General features: G+C 42.8%; 1 protein-coding gene across 3 annotated transcripts in view; it reads right to left on the reverse strand.

The window, feature by feature from the left end:
- The window catches only part of npepps (aminopeptidase puromycin sensitive), a 328,961-nt gene that overhangs the window by 101,038 nt on the left and 205,642 nt on the right, over positions 1-22,281 (reverse strand). For all 3 annotated transcript variants that reach the window (XR_005458182.1, XM_038779185.1, XM_038779184.1), the window contains 3 exons: positions 10,019-10,183; positions 7,547-7,651; positions 898-958 (listed from right to left, as the gene is read on the reverse strand). Coding sequence is in view for 2 of the 3 variants with exons in the window: in XM_038779185.1 (XP_038635113.1) it covers positions 898-958; positions 7,547-7,651; positions 10,019-10,183 (331 nt within the window). In the remaining variant the exon portion in view is untranslated. The remainder of the gene's footprint in view (positions 1-897; positions 959-7,546; positions 7,652-10,018; positions 10,184-22,281) is intronic.

Below are 22,281 nucleotides of genomic sequence, written 5' to 3' on the forward strand. Positions count from 1 at the left end.
CAGTTTGCCATAGGACAAGACAGGACTTTCAGCTAGCTCCTGGAAGGTTTTCTCCAAGGTCTTTGCACAGAGAAAAGTAAACGTGATTGTTAACTGTATTTATAAGTGGTCTTTGAACTACACTGGAATATATATTGTTGCCGGTGTAGGGAGTAAGTTAATGATTTTTCTTTTATTTGAACTGTTAACTGTAAAGATATTACTTGCTGCTAATGTGATTTATTCTGTGCATAAATTAAAGTTTGTTTTAACATTAAAAATACCTATTAGTCAGTGTTAACACTCCTGGAGCGAAGTATCCTTTCCTCAGTTTTACCAATTGCAAATTGTTGTGTTTCTCATCGGGGAACCTAATACACCACAGGAGTGATAACATTGACAAATAGGTATCTTTATGTTAAAACAAACTTTAATTTAATCACATAATTAACCACACTAGCAAACTAAGAAATAGCTTTACATTTAACAGTTACAATAATTCTTAAACGTGCCACTATTTTCCAATTAAGCTGGCCAATATATATTAAATATCACTCATGAATAAAACCAGGGTTTTATTGCTTTTCTCTGTACAGAATCTTTGGAGAGGGAACCTTTCAGGACCAAAACGAAACTCCTCTGTTGAGATTAAGCGCCAGAATGTGGCGACGAGGGACTTTTCACAGTAACTTCATACTTATGACAATATAAGGTTATTACTGCTTGCTGCACAGTTTTTATTATGAATTTGCTCACGGCAGGATTTGCAAACAGAGGAATGACCAGATAATCTGTTTTGGTAGAACAGATCAGGGAAGAATGTTGATCAGGAAACCAAGATAACTTCCAGCTCTCCTTCCAAAGCACCGCAATAGTTATTCCACAAAAAGTTTGAGATTTAAATTGAACTGGGCTTACCTGTTGCTGCATTTTTATTTTGAAACTTTGTCAAGTACAAGTTCATTCCTTTTCTGAAATCCTGTAATGAAAAAGAACATTTTTAATAAATTAGGAAATCAATCAAGATAGCAGGTACAAGATAGCATCATAGCACAAACTAAAATAAAACGAAAATAAATTTAGTGACAAATTAAATTACTCCTATAAAACCAGTTTGTTCTGCTAGAACAAATAGAACAGGTACATAATATAAAACAATTAAGTTAATAACCCAATTCCAGTCTTGCTTCCCTCTTCCATAAACATTTCATGTGTATCATCAAGATGCCTACTAACAAAAACAATTTAAAAAGAGCTTAAACTCAAGACTTTCTGTAACCTATCAATTACTGTCTATGTATTCTTGGAATAAAATGACAGCATTGCACAAAATAACAAGAAAACTATATACAAGATCCAACTGTTGGTGAGGTAAATGTTATTAAATTTTGAGGGTTTTTTGTTTTGATGGTGGAAGAGAAAAGGAAGTCTGGTCAGTAGTACATGTATATTTTAGCATCAGAACTGCGACATGGCAAACTAAGGTATCTGAATTCTTGTTTTAGAGGAATAATTCATAATGCGGTTCAATGCCGACCTTGTCCTTCTTGATTTCTGAAGGGGTGTGGGGGAAACCCATCCCCAAATTTCTAAAATCATCTTACCATTTACAAGGCTGAATGCTGAAACAAGATGCTTCTGCATTCAACCTCAGTGACTAACCAAGTCACTTTCCACTGTGCTTAGATTAACCTGGAAATATTGTTTGCAATTTTAGCGTACAAACATTTAGTGCATTTGTGACATTTTTCTTATCTATTCTAAATGAGGTTGAAATCATCTTATTTAAAGTGAATTAATTCTTCCATTAAAATAGCAAGCAGAGAAATGTCAAACATGTTGCATGTTTTTACACTAATATCTCAATCAGTAATTTCTAGGCTAATGGGAAAAACAAGGAGGCATGGTAGAACCCAAACGTGATTCAATATACAGCTAGTAAGCCACTATCCCAATTAGGAAGTTCGCCATTTTATGGTAAGAATATATATATTTTTAAAAATAGATTTTTAAAATTCTGTGTGAAAGTTCTTAAATTTTATGGTTTTAAATGTTTTTTCTTTTGAAATTCTGCAAAAACAACAGCTAAGGAAAGTGGAAAGAATTGTAACTTGACCTTGAAGGGTTTATTTTTTTCCTCAGCCCTCTGCCATGACTTGCAGATAAACTCAGAGTTGTTATGAACTCCTGCACAAGGCCTGATGCAACTGGGCCCACCTACGTGAAGTAGGACATGAAGATCTTATTATGAAACTTTCAGGTTCAAGTAACTCATCATTATAGCTTGATGCCCACATGCCTGCAGTATGTAAACATGTGATAAAGGACAATGGGGATGATCTGTGCTTTTTCTTTTAATTACAATTTTGCAATTAAACAATAGACTGCAGAGTAGTTTTTTTTATAAACTTGCTAATTCTGATGAACTCTGATATAACAATATAAGTGATCTTGAAATATTTTTTCTTGAAATTTTCCAAAGATTCAAAAGATAATCACAGGTTTCACTCGTTCCTCCCATTTGCCCCCAGCCCAACTCCACTATCTCCTAGGGACTACAGTCATAGCTGTTCTTCATTTTATTCTTTGCGCGTGATGATGTGTAAAAATTAGCATCTGACTCTGATCCTGTAGACATGGTTTGTGTAAAATCACAGCATCAGGCAAAAGTCTGGCAATGAATGTTAAAAAAAAACTATCAGGATCTTTTCATTTTAATTACCTTTGCCTCACAATCCGGAAAACAAGAATGTACTAAAATTCCAGAGATCTGTTCAAGACAGACAAAAACATGGCACAACCAGGGTGTTTTTTCAAAACCTTTTAAACTGCCCAATTGTTGGGAATAATAAACTTTGAAATAGTTTACAAATGAAGTAATTTTGTAATATCTCCATTCTAATTAATGCTATATTTTGAATAGAATCATTGCAACTGAACATACCTACAGTACTGCTTCCTTAAAATAGTGAATCTAAAATCTCACACGAAAAATTGACATTGTAGAATGTGTATAAGACAGAGTGAGATTTCACGGTTTTTGTTTGAATGAAGCATTCCGATGAATTGGAAACTTTTTCCACTTCCTTCATGATATTTGGGCACTGATCATATTACAGCCTTGTGATCACCTCCTAGTATCCCTTATTCACATCTCCCCACCCCCTCAAAAAAGACATACATTTTTAAATTAGATTGCAGGACCTGTTTGGATGTTGAGCAGTTGGCTGGCTGGATTTCCAATTCTTGCTGCAGATATGAATGTAAACCTAAAATTAAATAATGACAATATGTACATACACAGATAATGTTGGAAATATCTGGCAGGGCAGTCGCAAAGACGAAAACCAGGTTAATGTTGCAGGTGTAAACTATTCATCAGAATTCAGTTCTGATGAAGAACATACACCCACGATATTAACCTGTTTTTCCTCTATAACAAATGGCTGCTCCACTATGTAGTTCCAGAAGTCTCTGCATTTGCACATTTTCATTTGTCCTTTGTTTTAAAAATGTTTTTAAAATTATATTTAAGTAAAGTCTTCCGTGACCTCAGGGCATTCTAAAGTGCCTCACAACCAATGAGTTAATTTTGAAATGTAGTCACTGCTGTAATGTGAGGAAATATGGCAGTCAATTTGCACATACCAAAGTCCCATCAGCAACAATTAATTAAATAACCAAATAATCTGTTTTAGCTAATGGTTGATGTAAAAATGTTAGCCAGTTCAGCAAGAGAGTTTCCCTACTCTTCTTTGTACAACACTAGAGCGAGGGTGGGTCCGATCAAGGACAGTAGCGGGAGATTGTGTATCGAGTCAGAAGAGATAGGAGAGGTCTTGAACGAGTGCTTTTCTTCAGTATTTACGAATGAGAGGGGCCATGTTGTTGGAGAGGACAGTGTGAAACAGACTGGTAAGCTCGAGGAGATACTTGTTAGGAAGGAAGATGTGTTAGGCATTTTGAAAAACTTGAGGATAGACAAGTCCCCGGGCCTGACGGGATATATCCAAGGATTCTATGGGAAGCAAGAGATGAAACTGCAGAGCCGTTGGCAATGATCTTTTCATCCTCACTGTCAACAGGGGTGGTACCAGGGGATTGGAGAGTGGCGAATGTCGTGCCCCTGTTCAAAAAAGGGAATAGGGATAACCCTGGAAATTACAGGCCAGTTAGTCTTACTTCGGTGGTAGGCAAAGTAATGGAAAGGGTACTGAGGGATAGGATTTCTGAGCATCTGGAAAGACACTGCTTGACTCGGGATAGTCAGCACGGATTTGTAAGAGGTAGGTCTTGCCTCAAGTCTTATTGAATTCTTTGAGGAGGTGACCAAGCGCATGGATGAAGGTAAAGCAGTGGATGTGGTGTACATGGATTTTAGTAAGGCATTTGATAAGGTTCCCCATGGTCGGCTTATGCAGAAAGTAAGGAGGTATGGGATAGTGGGAAATTTGGCCAGTTGGATAACGAACTGGCTAACCGATAGAAGTCAGAGAGTGGTGGTGGATGGCAAATATTCAGCTTGGAGCCCAGTTACCAGTGGCGTACCGCAGGGATCAGTTCTGGGTACTCTGCTGTTTGTGATTTTCATTAATGACTTGGATGAGGGAGTTGAAGGGTGGGTCAGTATATTTGCAGACGACACGAAGATTGGTGGAGTTGTGGATCGAGAGGAGGGCTGCTGTTGGCTGCAAAGAGAACATAGATAGGATGCAGAGCTGGGCTGAGAAGTGGCAGATGGAGTTTAACCCTGAAAAGTGTGAGGTTGTCCATTTTGGAAGGACAAATATGAATGCGGAATACAGGGTTAATGGTAGGGTTCTTGGCAATGTGGAGGAGCAGAGAGATCTTGGGGTCTATGTTCATAGATCTTTGAAAGTTGCCACTCAAGTGGATAGAGCTGTGAAGAAGGCCTATGGTGTGCTAGCGTTCATGAGCAGAGTGATTGAATTTAAGAGCCGTGAGGGTGATGATGCAGCTGTACAAAACCTTGGTAAGGTCACATTTGGAGTACTGTGTGCAGTTCTGGTCGCCTCATTTCAGGAAAGATGTGGAAGGTTTGGAAAAGTTGCATAGGAGATTTACCAGGATGTTGCCTAGAATAGAGAGTAGGTCTTACGAGGAAAGGTTGAAGGTGCTCGGCCTTTTCTCATTAGAACGGAGAAGGATGAGGGGCGACTTGATTGAGGTTTATAAGATGATAAGGGGGATAGAGTAGACAGTCAGAGACTTTTTCCCCGGATGGAACAAACCATTACAAGGGGACATAAATTTAAGGTGAATGGTGAAAGATATAGGGGGGATGTCAGAGGTAGCTTATTTACCCAGAGAGTAGTGGGGGCATGAAATGCACTGCCTGTGGAAGTAGTTGAGTCAGAAACATTAGGAACCTTCAAGTGGCTATTGGATAGGTACATGGATTACGGCAAAATGATGGGGTGTAGATTAATTTGTTCTTAATCTAGGACAAAAGTTCGGTTGGATGGTGGTTCATGTTTTAATCTTCACATTTTTTTCAAACGGTGGACATGGTGTAGGGGCCGCGAAGCATAAAGCCCACCCACCCAGCCCTCCCTGGGTCGCCACCCTGATTCCCTGTCCTAACCCACACCCGCTGGACTGAAAATCAGCCGCCTGGGCTGACATTCTTATATATGGAGTTCGCAGGGCCGGGGTTCTGTCGACTCTCTGCCCCCAACCCGGGAGCAAAAACCTGGGCCACAGTCTTTTGACAACGAGAGAAGAGTTGTGTCACACAGCTGTGACGGTACCTGCGACTGTGCACGGTGTGTATGTGTGGAATACATTGCAACAGTGTGTACATGTGCAAAGATACTAACTTGATACAGTTTTTCGAGGAGGTCACAAAGATGGTTGATGCAGGTAGGGCAGTGGATGTCGTCCATATGGACTTCAGTAAGGCCTTTGACAAGGTCCCTCATGGCAGAATGGTACAAAAGGTGAAGTCACATGGGATCAGAGGTGAGCTGGCAAGATGGATACAGAACTGGCTCGGTCATAGAAGGCAGAGTAGCAGCAATGGAAGGGTGCATTTCTGATTGGAGGGCTGTGACTAGTGGTGTTCCACAGGGATCAGTGCTGGGATCTTTGCTGTTCATAGTATATTTAAATGATTTGGAGGAAAATGTAACTTCCGATTAGTACGTTTGCGGGCAACACAAAGGTTGGTGGAATTGCGGATAGCGATGAGGACTGTCAGAGGATACAGCAGGATTTAGATCGTTTGGAGACTTGGGCGGAGAGATGGCAGATGGAATTTAATCCGGACAAATGTGAGGTAATGCATTTTGGAAGGTCTAATACAGGTAGGGAATATACAGTGAATGGTAGAACCCTCCAAGAGTTTTGACAAATTGAGAGATCTAGGTGTACAGGTCCACAGGTCAATGAAAGGGACAACACAGGTGGAGAAGGTAGTCAAGAATGCATACGGCATGCTTGCCTTCATTGGTTGGGACATTTGAGTATGAAAACTGGCAAGTCATGTTACAGCTGTATGGAACCTTCGTCAGGCCACACTTGGAGTAGTGTGTTCAATTCTGGTTGCCGCACTACCAGAAGGATGTGGAGGCTTCAGAGGGTGCAGAAGAGATTTACCAAGATGTTGCCTGGTATGGTGGGTATTAGCTATGAGAAGTTGAATAAACTCGGTTTGTTCTCACTGGAACGACGGAGGTTGAGGGGCGACCTGATAGAGGTCTACAAAATTATGAGGGGCATAAACAGAATGGATAGTCAGATACTTTTTCCCAGTGTAGAGGGGTCAATTACTAGAGGGCATAGGTTTAAGATGCGAGGAGCAAGGTTTGGAGGAGATGTACGAGGCAAGTATTTTTTACATAGAAGGTAGTGGGTGCCTGGAACTCGCTGCCGGAGGAGAGGGTGGAAGCAGGGACGATATGACGTTTAAGGGGCATCTTGAAAATTCATGAATAGAATGGGAATAGAGGGATACGGTCCCCGGAAGTGTAGAAGATTTTAGTTCAGATGGGCAGCATGGTCAGCGCAGGCTTGGAGGGCCTAAGGGCCTGTTCCTGTGTTGTACTTCTCTTTGTTAACATCGTGGGCCGAAGGGCCTGTTCTGTGCTGTATTTGTCTATGTTCTACAATACCAAGAAATCTTTTGCAGACATTTAACATTTTGCTCCAAAGATAAAAAAACCACTGACAGGGTAGCACTCCCACAGGACTGCACTGGAGTGCTATCCAAGTCATGTCCTTAAGTCTCTGGAGCAAACCCACAACCATCTAGCTCAAGAGTGCTACCCACTTAGCATGGCTGACACCTAAAATTGGAGGGGAACTGCCTCCCGATTGCAACCCATCATGGTATGGTGCTACATGCATACACCGAATTGTTAATGATAGATATTTGTGCTTTAGAACCAATGTAGAATTGCCAGCTTGCAAAGACAAACATCAAAACAAGTTGTATTTTTAAACTTTTGACACAATCCCAAATTCCACATTTTTCACATCTGCCTATGCACTAAATCACAGTCCTAGTAATACATATATTCTTAATTTATGCTTTGAAGGGCCTTACCTCATCTCCAATGTAATTGTGCAGCATTCGAATTACTGATGCTCCTTTGCTATAAGAAATTGCATCAAATATTTCATCCACCTCTGCTGGATGTCCTACTGTGACCTTCAAAAAATACATCGTATTTTTAATGTTTTTGTTTAAAAACTCACGTTGTTCAACCGTAATGGGAGTAGGCAAACAATATGAGCTTATGCAAATAACCTGTTTTGCCTCTAAATATGCCAAAGAATACAGACTCAGAAATACTTACCCCTACGGTTGATGTCAGAATTAAATGTTCTTATAATATTATTATTTGAGGCAAATTGAAGAATCGCAGTTTGGAAGGAATTACAGTTGCTGGACTTTCATTTTTAAGTTAGCTCACATTTGCTGTGTTTTATTTATTTATTTTTATATTTTTCCAAGTAAGGGGTAATTTAGCGTGGCCAATCCACCTACCCTGCACATCTTTTGGGTTGCGGGGATGAAACCCATGCAGACACGGGGAGAATGTGAAAACTCCATATGGACAGCGACCCGAGGCCGGGATCAAACTCAGGGTCCTCGGTGCCGTGAGGCAGCAGTGCTAACTACTGCATCACCGTGCACCCTTGCTGTGTTTTATTAGCTAAAATTGCTGATTTAAGATGTTTTGCGTTCAAATTGGAACAAGGTCACTTTTAAGATTGATGATGGTATCAGCCATTTGCATGGCAAATGGACAGTCGATCCTAACACCTGTAAACACCTTTCCAATAAAGCTCTTGTTTGTTTGTAGCTTCCTGCTTTGCAAGCCTATCCTTTAAAAATACCACAAAGAAAACTGGCAATACAGGTGGTATAGTAAGGATGAACAAGATAGCCAGAAGCTATTTTTGGTGGCCAGGGCTTGATAGCGAAATAGAGGAGAAAGCTAGCACGTGTTCGGCTTAGGCAAAGGTTCAAAACCTGCTGCCATTACACCCATGGGAACGACCCAGAGGACCATTCATGTAGATTATGCCAGACCATTTGAAGGACGAATGTTTTACATTGTGGTACATGCACACTCAAAATGGCCTGAAGTGGCCTTTATGAAGACTACATCCTCGGAGAGAACGATAGAATAGAAAGATTGGGTGAGATTTTTGCAAGATTCAGTTATCCCAAACAACATGTTAGCGACAATGGGCCAGTTTATTTAGCAAGAATTCAAAAATTACCTAAAGGAGAACTGAATCCAACACATTTGATCTGCTCCTTACCAACCTGCCATAAATGGACTGACTGAAAGGTTTATTCAGACACTGAAGCATTCATTGAAGACAACTCATGAGAAAGGATCATTGTTTAAACGGCTTAAGCCAATTCCTGATGACATACAAGAATACAACACTTTGTACAATCCAAACTTCCCCGGCATTACTCAAATGCACAGCGTTTAATTTGCTAAAGCAACCTAAGACAAGATAAATGTTGAGAGGAAACATCAGTTAGATTTTGCGACATGAGAACAGGGTTTAAAAATCGTGTTTTTCAGAAGGTCTGGTAGTATTGGCAAGAATACCACCAGTGAGAAGTGGCCACCTGCCATCGTCTCACAGATAGGGCCGATCTAATACACCGTTCAAACACGGGACGATGTACTGTTTTAGTAACTTGAAATAGTTTGCCAAAGACAATCAACTGAGTCCACAGAACCTGACAATACCAGAAACAACTGTGGAAGACACTCCCCCAGTTGAGGACACTTCAACATCAAGTCAACCTCCAAACACTAGGTCGACTCGGTTGAGACAACTACGGGTGACATCCAAACTAAACCAAAATCACCAGAGGTTGCAGTGAACATGAAAAAGCAGGTGTCTGAGGTTCGCTAAGTACTACACAGAAATAGATGCCCTCCGAATCGTCTGACTTAATTATATTTATTAATTGTTCATATTGTAAATTTTGATTAACATTACATTGTTTCACTGCAGGAGCCTCCAATGTAAAGGTAGAGAAAAATGTTGTGTAATCATGTTTATTCAGCGAGCTTGGTTGGGAAGTACAGGTATATGTAACACTGAATAAGTGTGAAGGAATCACACTACCTTCCCAGTCAAGCAGATTGCCTACATTCATTCATATAGAAGTGTTTAGTTAGACAACATGCTGCAGGGCTTCTGATGTCCACGGGAAGTTACTATAGCAGTCAGCATTAACTGGAGATGGGGATGGGGGAAGGAAATTGAGGGGAAAAAAAACTTAGAAGGGAATAACAAAAAACAGAGAAGAACTTTCGAATATTGTAACCACAGAACCATGATTCCCATGGAGCCATTAAACAGAGTTAAGCTGCAACGGTCAACGATTCCACCTTTCAACAAATGTTCTTCATTAAAATACAAATCTTAAAATCCATGCTAAAACAATGACAGTTCGTGGCTTGGTTTGAAATGCAATATCACAGCATTCTCACATCACCACGATGTACAAGAGCTCAGGAAAGAGAAATTGATCTACCTCAATTGGATGACTGCTGTCAAGAGCATCAAGTTCCAGCGCTCGTGTGTAGTCAGCAGATACAAACTGGGTCCAGATGTCATATTCTGGGAAGCAATGGTCAACACAGAGGTACTCAATCCAAGAAGCAAATCCCTCATTCAACCACAAATGGGTCCACCACTCCTGCAATCAAAGACAGTACAATGGAACACACTGCAACATTTTGCTATTAAAATACAGTACATATTTTTAACAGCTGTCCCAAGGATGAAATTATGCCTGAAACTTTGATTTCTACATCTGTGAAGTGGCTTCAGTTTAGTGGTATTTTGAAAGCTGCAGGTCTTTGGAACACACAGCAATGTGAGGTGTCTTTGAAAAGGCTTGGACTTAAACTTTACGCATGTGCAGCAAAGCTGGGTTTAAAATGTACTCAACACTCACCTAAAGTTTCTGGGGTAAACTGATTTCAGCGAATATTTTTAAACATTAGGAAACAAATAATTCCATGTTGTCAAAAAGTTTATCCACCAAAGAAAGCAGTTCTCAGTAAGCAAGTAAACATTCACGCAAGTAAACAGTTCTCTCCTGCCGGGAAGGATGAAATTCACAGCCTAATATAGAGACATTTTGTTTTCTGTACTTGTTACATACTGAAGCTAACAGTTTCAGACCAATAGTGCTTGACTCTTTACATCATTAAGGTAATGAAGGATGAACAATAAATATTGGCCCACTGTCATTACATCCCAAGAATAAAAATAATTGCAGTCGTGGATGCATTTTCAAAAAGACTGCAAGCCTTCTCATTTAGAAAACAAATAGATCAGGATCCACTGATTAATTTCCCATATCCAGCCTTCCAAGGTCACCTTTGATTTCTCTATCCATAGAACTCCACACTAAGAAACACCATTTCACCCATTAGGAATATATTCATTTCATACTATGGCCACTTCATATTTGGACATTTTCCATTGTTGATTTGTACATTTTCCACTGTTGATCTGCCAATCAGTTGTCTAACCTTACTGTCCAGTTAATTTGGGCTGGAACCTCTTTCAACTCATTTGATTCTGTCCTCATCCAGTATAGCTATCATCTATCCGAGTCTTCATTGTCCTTTTTTATTGTTGCACTGAACCTGATTATGTTATCGTCACAATGTTCCTACTCTTTTGCTGCTCTCACAAAAGTTCCTTGCTTTCCATTTCCCAGAACCAAATAATGATGTCATCTTGTACAATTAGAAACATTAATCTAAGAAGCAATGCTAAATATATTAAAAATCTTTTAAACTTTGACCACATGTACCTTTATTCAAGCTTATCTAGGGATAGTTAGAGATGAGGAAAACATTTTTAGAGATGGTTGCACGACTTTGAAACTCTGTCTCAGGTGGAAGTCACTGAATATTTTTAAGTGGAGGTGGATAGATCCTGGTTAGGCAAGGGAATCATAGGTCATCGGGGGCAGATCAGAATGTGGAATTAAAACACAAACCGATCAGCCATGATCAACTAAATGGCGGAGGAGGCTTGAGAGGCCAAAGGACTTACTTCTGTTCCTATTTTGTATGCTCTTACTACCCAAAATGATTGTTCAGTGCTCTGAATCATATGAGCTTCACATCTATTTCTTTCCAGTGGTCTGTAATGTACACACATCTCTTCCTAGTTCTTAGCTCTCTCAATGTGGACTTTGCTTTAACTCGAGTCCCGAGACATCCTCACACTCCAATGATGTGATAGAATCTGTCCCTAACATCTTACCTCCTCTCCACTCCCACTTTCATATCTTTTCTGAAAATGTAATTACTAGGAATATTAAGTTCCCAGTTCTCCTCGAACCTAAACCACAGCTCCATTATAGCTACTGTATCCTATCATTATACTCATTAACAGTACGCTGTGTAACATTTAGTCTTCATTCGCCAGTTAAAGTGAGACAAACATAATACAACAACTACATCTCTCAACAGAAGAAACTGATTTCAAGTTCTTGAAGGATTAAGACAGCAAATGAAAAGATGTTCTATAAATGAAAGCAAAATATTGCAGATGCTGGCAGTCTGAAATTAAAATAGAAAATGCTGGATAAACTCAGTAAGTCTGGCAGCATTTGTGGAGAGAAACAAAGAGTTAATATTTTGAGTCCAAATGACCCTTCTACAGAACTGGATCTTCTATACACTTGGTAAAAGGTGCTTGACACACAGGCGGCACAGTGGCTAGCACTGCTGCCTATGGTACTGAGGTCCAGGTTCGATCCTAGAACCAGGGGCGGAATTCTCCGACCCCCTAGGGGGTCAGAGAATCGCCCGGGGCCGGTGTAAATCCCGTCCCCGCTGTGGCCCGAATTCTCCGCCACCCGGGAATCGGCGGGGGCGGGAATCGTGCCGGTCGGCGGCTCCCCCGGGGCGATTCTCCGGCCCGCGAAGGGCCGAAATCCTGCCAGCATGGTTTAAACTACCTCTGGTGCCGGCGGGAGCAGGCAGCGTGGGGCGATGTGTCCCCGGGGGGGGTGCCCCAACGGTGGCCTGGCCCGCGATCGGGGCCTACCGATCGGCGGGTGGGCCTGTGCTGTGGGAGCACTCTTTTTCTTCTGCCGCTGCCACGGCCTCCACCATGGCGGAGGCCCAAGAGACCCCCTCCACCGTGCATGTGCTGGGGTGACGTCAGCAGCCGCTGATGCTCCGGCGCACGCGCGGACTCACGCCGGCCGGCGAAGGCCTTTTGGCCAGCTGTTCGCGCCGGCTGGCAGGGCGCCAAAGGCCGTTCGCGTCGGTCGGCGGGGCGCCAACCACTCCGGCGCAGGCTTGGCCTTAAAGGTGCGACTCTGCACATCTTTTTGGGTTGTGGGGGTGAGACCCAGGCAGATACGGGAAGAATGTGCATACTCCACACGGACAGTGACCCGGGGCCGGGATCGAACCTGGGTCCTCACGCCATAGGCAGCAGTGCTAATCACTGCATCACCGTGTCACACATGACCCACACAATCATAACTAGTATTGCCAAAAAAATTCAAGCATTATGGTGGGGATAACATGTTCATCATAACTACTTAATTTGGGTTTTAGGAACAGAAAGCAATAACTGCATAAATTCAAAAGAATAATGCTCAGAAGGAAGACTCCAATGCAACGCGCGCCCAATTTCAGAAACACAATACCAAATGCAAAGAGTAACGTGGAAAAGAAAACAGGCTCTATAAAGATATCATGCCCAGGTTTTAATGGACTGGCACTATACCAAACTTGAAACGTCACTCTCCCCAGTTTGCTTTCTCATCTTGCAGATAGAAATAAAGCTTTGAATCCAGCAGCAGATGGACTGATGAGAAAAAGTAGAATGGGCAGCACTGTGGTGCAGTGGGTTAGCACTGCTGCCTCATGGCGCCAAGGTCCCAGGTTCGATCCTGGCTCTGGGTCACTGTCCGTGTGGCGTTTGCACATTCTCCCGTGTTTGCGTGGGTTTCGCCCCCACAACCCAAAGATGTGCAGGGTAGGTGGATTGGTCACGCTAAATTGCCCCTTAATTGGGAAAAAAATAATTGGGCACTCTCAATTTATAATAAAAAGAAAGTAGAGTGCTGTTGCTCCTAGTGATGTCATTTCATGTAAACAAGTGCAGACACGAGAAGGAGAACTGCATATCTGCAATAGTGTAAACTAATGTTTCATTTAAAAAAAAAGGGATTTAAAAAAAACAAGTTACCATTTTGAGCAATGGGTTCCAAAAGAAAAGAGCCGTTACTGGAATTCATGATTTACAACTCAGAAATCATATTTGTCAAAGATAATTCAAACAATTAATCCTGCAATGGTCAGATTGCGTTGACACAGTGTTGCATTCTGCTCACTCTTCTGATGTCCACCTGAGTCAATCATAGAGTCCAAAGCAAAATATGTTCGAAAATCTCAACCTATTTCATTGCAAGTGGTCCATATAAAAATAACTACATTTAGCACATATTAACAATTTTAAAACACTAAAAGATGGATGGTTTGATAAACAGAAATAAGTTGCTCTCGAGTTTAAGGAATCTCAGATTCTCGCAGAATATCAACATTGTGTTCAGCATCATCTTACAATTCTAGTTCAAGAATAATTAACCATCAATAACTCATTTTGTTAGGTCCAACATTGAATAATTTAAATTACACAAGCCATAAAAAGTGAGGTTTATAACTCCGAATTGACATATTCCAGAAGTTATCAGCAGATGACCAAATGGCCACCTGACACACTAATCCTTGCAGCCCAAGTCTTCCATACCAATTGGAAAGCAAGGAAACTCTTCCTTAGCCAGCTAAGTGAATCCTCATTGTCAAACAGCCTTTTATCCCCATTTAAAAATCAAATAAAAATGCGCGTTTTATTTATAAAACAATAATTTATTATAATGCCTCTAAATTTTCTGCTGGGCTATGCAGAGCACAAAATCTTTACAGTGCAGAAGGAGGCCAAGGCCATTTGCCCATCGAGCCTGCACGGACTCTCTGAAAGAGCATTCTACCTAGTTCCACTCCCCTGCCTTATCCCTCATTAACCTTGCACATTCACTCTTTTCAGACAGCAATCTAATTCCCTTTTGAATACCTCGATTGGACCTGTTTCCACCACCCTCTCAGGAAGTTCATTCCAAACTCAATCACCCTTTGCGGGAATAATTGTTTCCTCACATTACTTTTACTCCTTTTGCCAATTATTTTGAATGTGCCCTCTAATTCTTGATGCTCTCTTGGGGAACAGTCTCTCAATATTTATCCTGTCCATGCCCCTCAGAATCTTGAATACCTCTTCTCAAGTCTCCTCTCAGCCCTTTTCTCTCCAAGGTCAACAAGCCCAACCTCTCCAATCTATCCTCATAGCAAGAGTTCTTTATTCCTGGATTCATACAGAATCTCCTCTGTACTCTCTCCAATGTCTTCACATCATTCCTCAAGTATGGCACCCAGAACTGGATACAGTAACCAAATGAGGTCTAACTAGTGTCTTATACAAGTTCAATATGCCTCCTTACTATTGTACTCAACTCCCTGATTAATAAAGCCCAAGATACTATATGTTATATTAACTGTTCTCTCAACGTGCCCTGCCATCTTCAATGACTTATGTACATACACATCATGGTCCCTCTGTTCCTGCAACATCTCTAGAGTTTCTCCCATTATGCTGTACCATCAGGTCAATCCCGGATATTAGGCAACCCTTACAAGAGCCTCTATTAGGGATGACTACATAATTTTACAATGTTCTAGGCAGGCAACCAATCCAAATCACCAGCATGGGACGTGGAGATCAAATCCCACCAAAAACTGATTTTTGTTCATCTTGTCCAACAAACAAATTTGAGGAATTATCAGTAGCACAAAAGCAAATTAAATAGCAATCTTTGGCGGGGAATTGAGGGCACAGTTGGGTGGGGAGAAGGCAGATAATCGGGAAGGAGAGTTATTCTGCACTGAACTTGGATCAACACTTCCCAACACTGCTAAAAGCAGGAACTCAATAGTTGTGCGAGCAGGAAGAGGAAAGAGGGGACAAAGAAAAAGGAAAGATCATCCTACAAAAAAAAACTCTTAAAAACCAAAATCATTTAGAGGCAGGGCAAGTCTGTTCTGCCAGTGAGATTTCAGTTTATACTTGATCGAAATTATTTTTCCAAGACATCACTCACATCTTTTATTGCACATGCAAACAGACAAGTACTGCACTGTTGCCAGGGCAGTTAATGAGCTAAAATAACACTGAATAAATTTTGTAGCATTTAAGTGCAAACTAAATCTAAAAATGCCTGCTTTCCAGCAGCTTAAAGACAGACAGACACTAAGGCAACTGGAATTTATACCATTACATCATGCAGAGAGTGCTTTATTGAAAGTCAGATCACTGATATTGAGACAGAACAACTCAGCAATTGGATTTACAGTCTTCAAAATGAATTGGACCTAGTTTATAATTCATGGGATGGTTCATGCCTGGTGCATTATTTGGGGAAGGTATAAAATTAAGAATTGATATGTCAACAGAAGAAATGCAAAAAGACAAACAGAAATTAAACTTGCTCTCCCTCACAGGAGAATGCAAATCAGCACTGATAAAGGAGTGGGCACAGACTGCCTTTCCCCATCTTAGTCAGCGAATTATTCAAGCTGCTAGACAGTGATTCAAAACGACTGGATTGCATTTTGAATGTCTTTCACGAGGGCCTAGGAATTTCTTTTAATTCTGCTGTATTTCACAGGGTTGGTGCATCCTTGATCAACTCAGTACCCTAGCGGGCAGCACGGTGGCGCAGTGGGTTAGCCCTGCTGCCTCACGGCACCGAGGTCCCAGGTTCGATCCCGGCTCTGGGTCACTGTCCGTGTGGAGTTTGCATATTCTCCCCGTGTTTGCGTGGGTTTCACCCCCACAACCCAACAATGTGCAAGATAGGTGGATTGAACACGCTAAATTGTCCCTTAATTGGGAAAAAAAATGAGTTGGGTACACTAAATTTAAAATAAAACTCAGTACCCTAGATAGATCACTTCCCCTGCCTGGATCACACATTTTTCTGATTTTAGTTGGATACCTGCATCAGAAAATAGTCTCAAAACATCCTCCAGGTTTGCTAGGTGATCTCTTTCTGTGGCTCCTGTGATTTTTTTCCGTGCCTAAGTATACTGCCACCTTAGGTAGCTCTTGGAGAATGTTCCCCATCACACATTGAAAAATGATGCATTCCACCAAGACTTCGAAGGCCAGGCGTGTATTTTTGCAGAAATCCTTATGGGTGTTAATCATCATGCACTTCCTGGATAACGCGTCTAATTCTAACTGGAGATGGCCATGACTCAAATCTAGTTTGGTGAAGGTTTGACCCCCTGCCAGTTTGGCATGTAGACCTTTTATACGTGGCATGGAGTACTGACTTAAACATAAGACTTTATTAACTGTTAGTTTATAGTCCCCGCAAAGGCAGGCCGACTTGTCGGGCTTAAGGAAGGGGACTACTGGTGCAGCCCACTCTGCAAACTGCATTGGTCGTGTTATCCCAAGGCTCCCTATTTGCTTAGGTTCGGTGTCTACTTTGGTAAGTAAAGCTATTGGAACTATTGTGCCTGGAAATATTTGGGTAGGGCGTCAAGAGCCCACATAATTCTTTGCCCGTGCTCCCTGTACTCTACCAAGGCCTCCTCGGAATACCTCAGGGTATTTGTCAATGATCTCATACAGTTCACCGGTTCCGAGTTTAAAAATTCGTAGCCAGTCCAGACAGATCCTCTGAACCCAGTCTCTGTTCAAGAGGCTGGGTCCTGGTCCTCGTACAACTATGAGCTTGAGTGGGGCTATCTGCAGCCCAGAGGTAACCAGAGTCATAGTGGTCTCCGTCACCTTAACGGTTCCCCTGTATACGTGGCCAACCTGGCCCTGGTGTCTCATAGGCCGAGGGATAAGATTCCCATTCGGAAATGCCGGAAGGTTTGTTCCCTGATGATGGAGATGGCAGCTCCTGTATCCACCTCCTGTTCATGGAAATGGCCGTTGACCATCAGGGCAATCTTGGAGGTAATGATGCAGTTTAGCTGCATCATTTCACCCTCTATAGGCTGCTCAGGCTTGCAAGGCCAGGGTTCTGAAATGGCTTTGACTTCCAGCCTGGACATCATGCGCACTGTTGATTCTGGCAGCCTTGCCTGGGTTGTGTCCTTGGGCCACACTTACAGCTGCCTTGTGACTGACACTTGTAGTCTTCCGTGGTACTTCTAGAGTTAATCAGCTGTCTTTGAAATGCCTAAATGTTCTGGCTGAATGTTGAATTGGTGATGGGCAAGGCAAATGGGAGTCTTCGCTGGGAATGCTGGCTTTTCTGTATGAGAGTCCTCCCCAAGCCCTAGCCTGAGAACGCTCTGTCTATTGTTCCTTGCAGGTTTTGGCCCCTTTCTCAGCGTTCTCCAAGGCTAGTGCTAATTCTATAGTCCTTTTCAGGTCTAGGGTAGGTTCTGCCAACAATTTTATTGTATCGCAACTTTATTGATCCCACACAGTAGCCAGTCCACGTAACATCTTGGTTAGGGATGGGTCAAACTCGCAGTATTCGGCCAGCTTCTTTAATATAGCTAAGAATTCCATCACAGGTTCCCCAGGGTCCTCCCAGCTATGTTGAATAGGTAATGCTGGAGGATTAAGGACAGCTTTGTGTTATAAGGTTCTTTACTAGATCCAGAAGCGCGTTGAACGTTTTAGTGTCACAGGTGCAGGATAAGTAAAAATTTTAATAATGCTGTACATCGGGGCCCCACATGCTAACAAGAAGATTATTTTATGTCTGCCACTCCCATCTATGCCATTGGCATGGAAGTAGCAGTGCATGCATTTGGGTAACTGGGACCAGTTCTCCACTTCTGCATCATAAGGCTCGAGCTCCTCAAACAAGGGCATTTCTGGGTTTTTCTTAATGCATTATTTCTTACCGAAGTTGTTGTCAGGGAGTTTCGAAAAGGCTGCTCGGAATCCCATGTTTGAACAAAGAAGAAAAGTACAGCACAAGAACAGGCCCTTCAGCCCTTCAAGCCTGTACAGAGCATGATGCCCTAACTAAAAAAAAACCTTCTGCCTGTATTCGGTCCGTATCCCTTGGTTTCCACCGTATCCATCCAGATGTCTCTTAAATGTTGCTGATGTGCCTGCTTTCATCACATCCTCTGACAGCGCGTTTCAGGCACCCACCATTTTCTATGTGAAATACGTATCCTGCACATCTCCTTTAAACTTTTATCTCGCACCTTGAACCTGTGCCCCCTTGTAATTGACACTTACACCTTTGGAAAAAGCCTCTGATGTCCACCCTGTCTATGCCTCTCATAATTTTGTAGTATTGTAGTATAACCTCCATCAGATCTCCCCTCAGCCTCTGTCTTTCCAGTGAAAACAATCCTAGTTTGTTTGATCCTTGCTGCCAAAGTAATAATTCCAGAAGGTGCCGAGTGAAAAGCTAAACTGGTTTATTCTGAACTAAAAATAAAGCCACTACCGTGGCACACAAAAAAACGTTCCAGCCCAGGACTATCAGGAGCTCCTGGTCTGGGTCTGGGAGCTACATTCAAAGGTCCTTCTAACAAGCCACAGCTGGGTGGGTCTCCATCTGCTTCACCACGGAAACACCCAGGGCGAGATTCTCCGCAAATGCGGAGAATCGTAAAGGCTGCCGTGGGTCACTTCCGGGGTCGATTCTCCCCCCCCGGGCGGGGCTAGGAGCGCGGCCCCGTGCGTCACGGCGGCGCGGCCTTGACGTCGGTCATCAAGGCCGCACGCCAAGCATCACGCCGGCTGACGCGGCCGATGATGTCAGCCGCGCACACGCAGGTTGGACAACGCCAACCCGCGCATGCGCAGTTGGTGTCTTTCCCCTCAGCCGCCCCGCAAGACGTGGCGGCTTGACCTTGCGGGGCGGCGGAGGGAAAAGAGTGCATCCGTTACGGACGCACGGCCCGCGATCGGTGGGCACTGATCGCGGGCATATGCCACCCTTGGCACGGCCGTGCCAATCGGGGCCCCCAGATGCCCCAAACGGGCATCCGGCGCCCGTTTCACGACGGCAGCAAGCAGATGTGTTTGCTGTCGTGTTGAAACGGGCGTGAAGGCCCGGCCGCTTGGCCCAGGAGAATCGTCACTCGCCGTGAAAAACGGAGAGCGGCGATTCGTGGCGTGGGTTGGGGGGGGGGGGGGATTAGAGAGAGAATAGCGGGAGGGCGTGAAAAATGTCAGTAGGCCCTCCCGCTATTCTCGCACCCGGCGTCGGGGGCGGAGAATCGCACCCATATTCTATGAAGCCTACGGGCAGATCAATCAGCGACCCCCCGGATCTTGTGAGGGTTAGCACAAATCACATAATCAAGTTTGTAGAAATTACCAAGTAAGGAGTCACAGTATTAAGTGCAAACGTGGGCAGGAAGTTACATCAACATGGCTGACTTGATATTTCCAGCTAAAGTAGCCTAGTAAATCAGTTGTATGATATCATCACCAACAATTCAAGGCAGCAGATCCCAACCAACTATGCACAACTTAAGTACATAGGGATGGGTAATAAATTCCAACTCAATGGCAATGCCCACCTCTCACAAATACATAATATTATTGGGGGAAAGAATTGTCTAAACTGTTTGCCTTGCACTGAACAGGACAATCGCAAAAATACCAATGTCAAGGGAAAGAACAACTTCATACTGGTATTCCTCGTCTGGTTTTCACAAGACCAACCCGGACATACACATCAGTTAACCTGACAAAGGGACCGGAATAGTCATCCTGAACAAATGTAGACATCAACAAAATGCATGTCATTCTTAATGACTGGTTCATATTTGTATCCATTGGGCTTGCTGCTCAACATGACTGGACAACCTTGCTTGAAAGTAAGCTTAAACAAAAAATGCTTGCTGGATTAGTGCAAGAGTGATGAGCTGCCACTTGATGTATACGACAGGACTTGATCTCACGGTTCACTGCAACTGCATATTTATGGGCTGCCCAATACACACAACAGTGGTGTCCCTTTATCCCTGATCTTATGTATGACCGGTTCTGCACAGCATGAATTAGTCAAATGGTTGGGAACTGTTACAACCAATTTTAAACAAGTTTTCCAGATACATGGTGAAGGATTCCTTCACATTTGCAAAGACGATACAGGACTTGCATATCGATTGCAACACGGTGTCATGTGCTCATTTCACATCATTAGCCGACTCACCAATGTTCCACTAACGGGAGCCATAGATATACGCGTGTAGCATAGTAATCGTGGTAATCTAGACCAGCCACCATTGTGTGAATCAGTATTCACTGAGCTTATGAACTCATCAACTCACAGTTGAGCTCAGTTTTAACAACACCATATATGCCCATAGAGATGATGTTGCCTTGGGATCCCCTCGAGGCCCAGCTCTCACAAACATCTTTGCTGGGTACCACGAGAAGGGTATTTTCAATGGGATAACACCTAACCTCCTACCCCGTGCATATTTCCATAGCAGTATGTAATAATTTCCTGTATATCTTAATGGTCTCCATCAGAGAGATCTAGGTGTACAGGTCCACAGGTCACGGAAAGGGGCAACACAACTGGAGAAGGTAGTTGTGGTGATATGCATCACTGTAAATACACAAGGGGTTAATGTAAATACACGTAGACTAGATAGACACTAGAGGGAGCACCAGAGACATGACAGACAGACATTCAACCAATAGATCAGTAAGATAGGACACGACCAATGGGTATTGACGATACACACAGAGGTGACACTACCACAGGGGAGCATTATACCAACCCATATACAAGGACACAGCACACATGATCTTCCTCTTTCCAGTGGAGACACTCCGTGAGTACACAGGGTTAATTTGAAACACATCACACCCACCACCTGGATTGTAGCAGACTGGTTCGTCAGTCTGAGTAGCTATAGCTGGATTAACAGGAGAGTCGAATCCAAGTAGGAGAATCGTTAACAGTTTAATAAATGTGTAAAAGCTATCTCCAAGTTTGAAACTTCTTCTGTCAGAGTTAACATCAAGGAAGTAGCTTATGCTACGTCAAGAGCATAAAAAAAGATGGGACCAAGGAGTGAACTGTTTCAATCCATATCGCTACAACTCAGCAAAAAGTGACAACCAGCAACGATACCCAGGTAAGATGATGTTCGAGATTCCGGTTCCACATCAGCTCAGGGACCACGGCAATCTCAGTGAAAACTGGCATGCGTTCAGGCAGAGATTCGAGATCAAACTGGTAGCGTCTGACTTAGATGGCGTGGCGGATAAAGCTTCTTCTTACCATCGCGGGTCCAAGAGCTGCTGAAATCTTCCAGACCTTCAAATACTCAAAGGGGCAAAACAAGAGCGACTTCCAGGCAGTCCTGGACAAATTCCAAGAATTCTGCGAGGAATATACAAGAAAAAACAGTACAAGAGGGGCCAACACTCACCACAAGGTGAAGGTAGGATTTCCAATGAAGAAAACGGCAGTTTTGATTGGCGGCCATCTTGGAAAAGGAGCCACACATGCGTAGTTGAGAAAAAGGCCCCAGTAAAGGAACAGTGATCTGCGCATACGCAATCGCTTCCTAAGACCTATGTCACATGCTTCATGATGTCAGAGGCCCCGGACCACGCCCACTTAAAGGGGAAATATCACAAAACACGAAAAAAAGTTTTAAAGCCATAAAACCCGATTCTTTCACCTGCATTGACAGCACAATGCCTGCAATTCGACCAGTAGCTGAAAGT

The sequence above is a fragment of the Scyliorhinus canicula genome, chromosome 19 (genome assembly GCF_902713615.1).
Source record: "Scyliorhinus canicula chromosome 19, sScyCan1.1, whole genome shotgun sequence".
Lineage (NCBI taxonomy): Eukaryota > Metazoa > Chordata > Chondrichthyes > Carcharhiniformes > Scyliorhinidae > Scyliorhinus > Scyliorhinus canicula.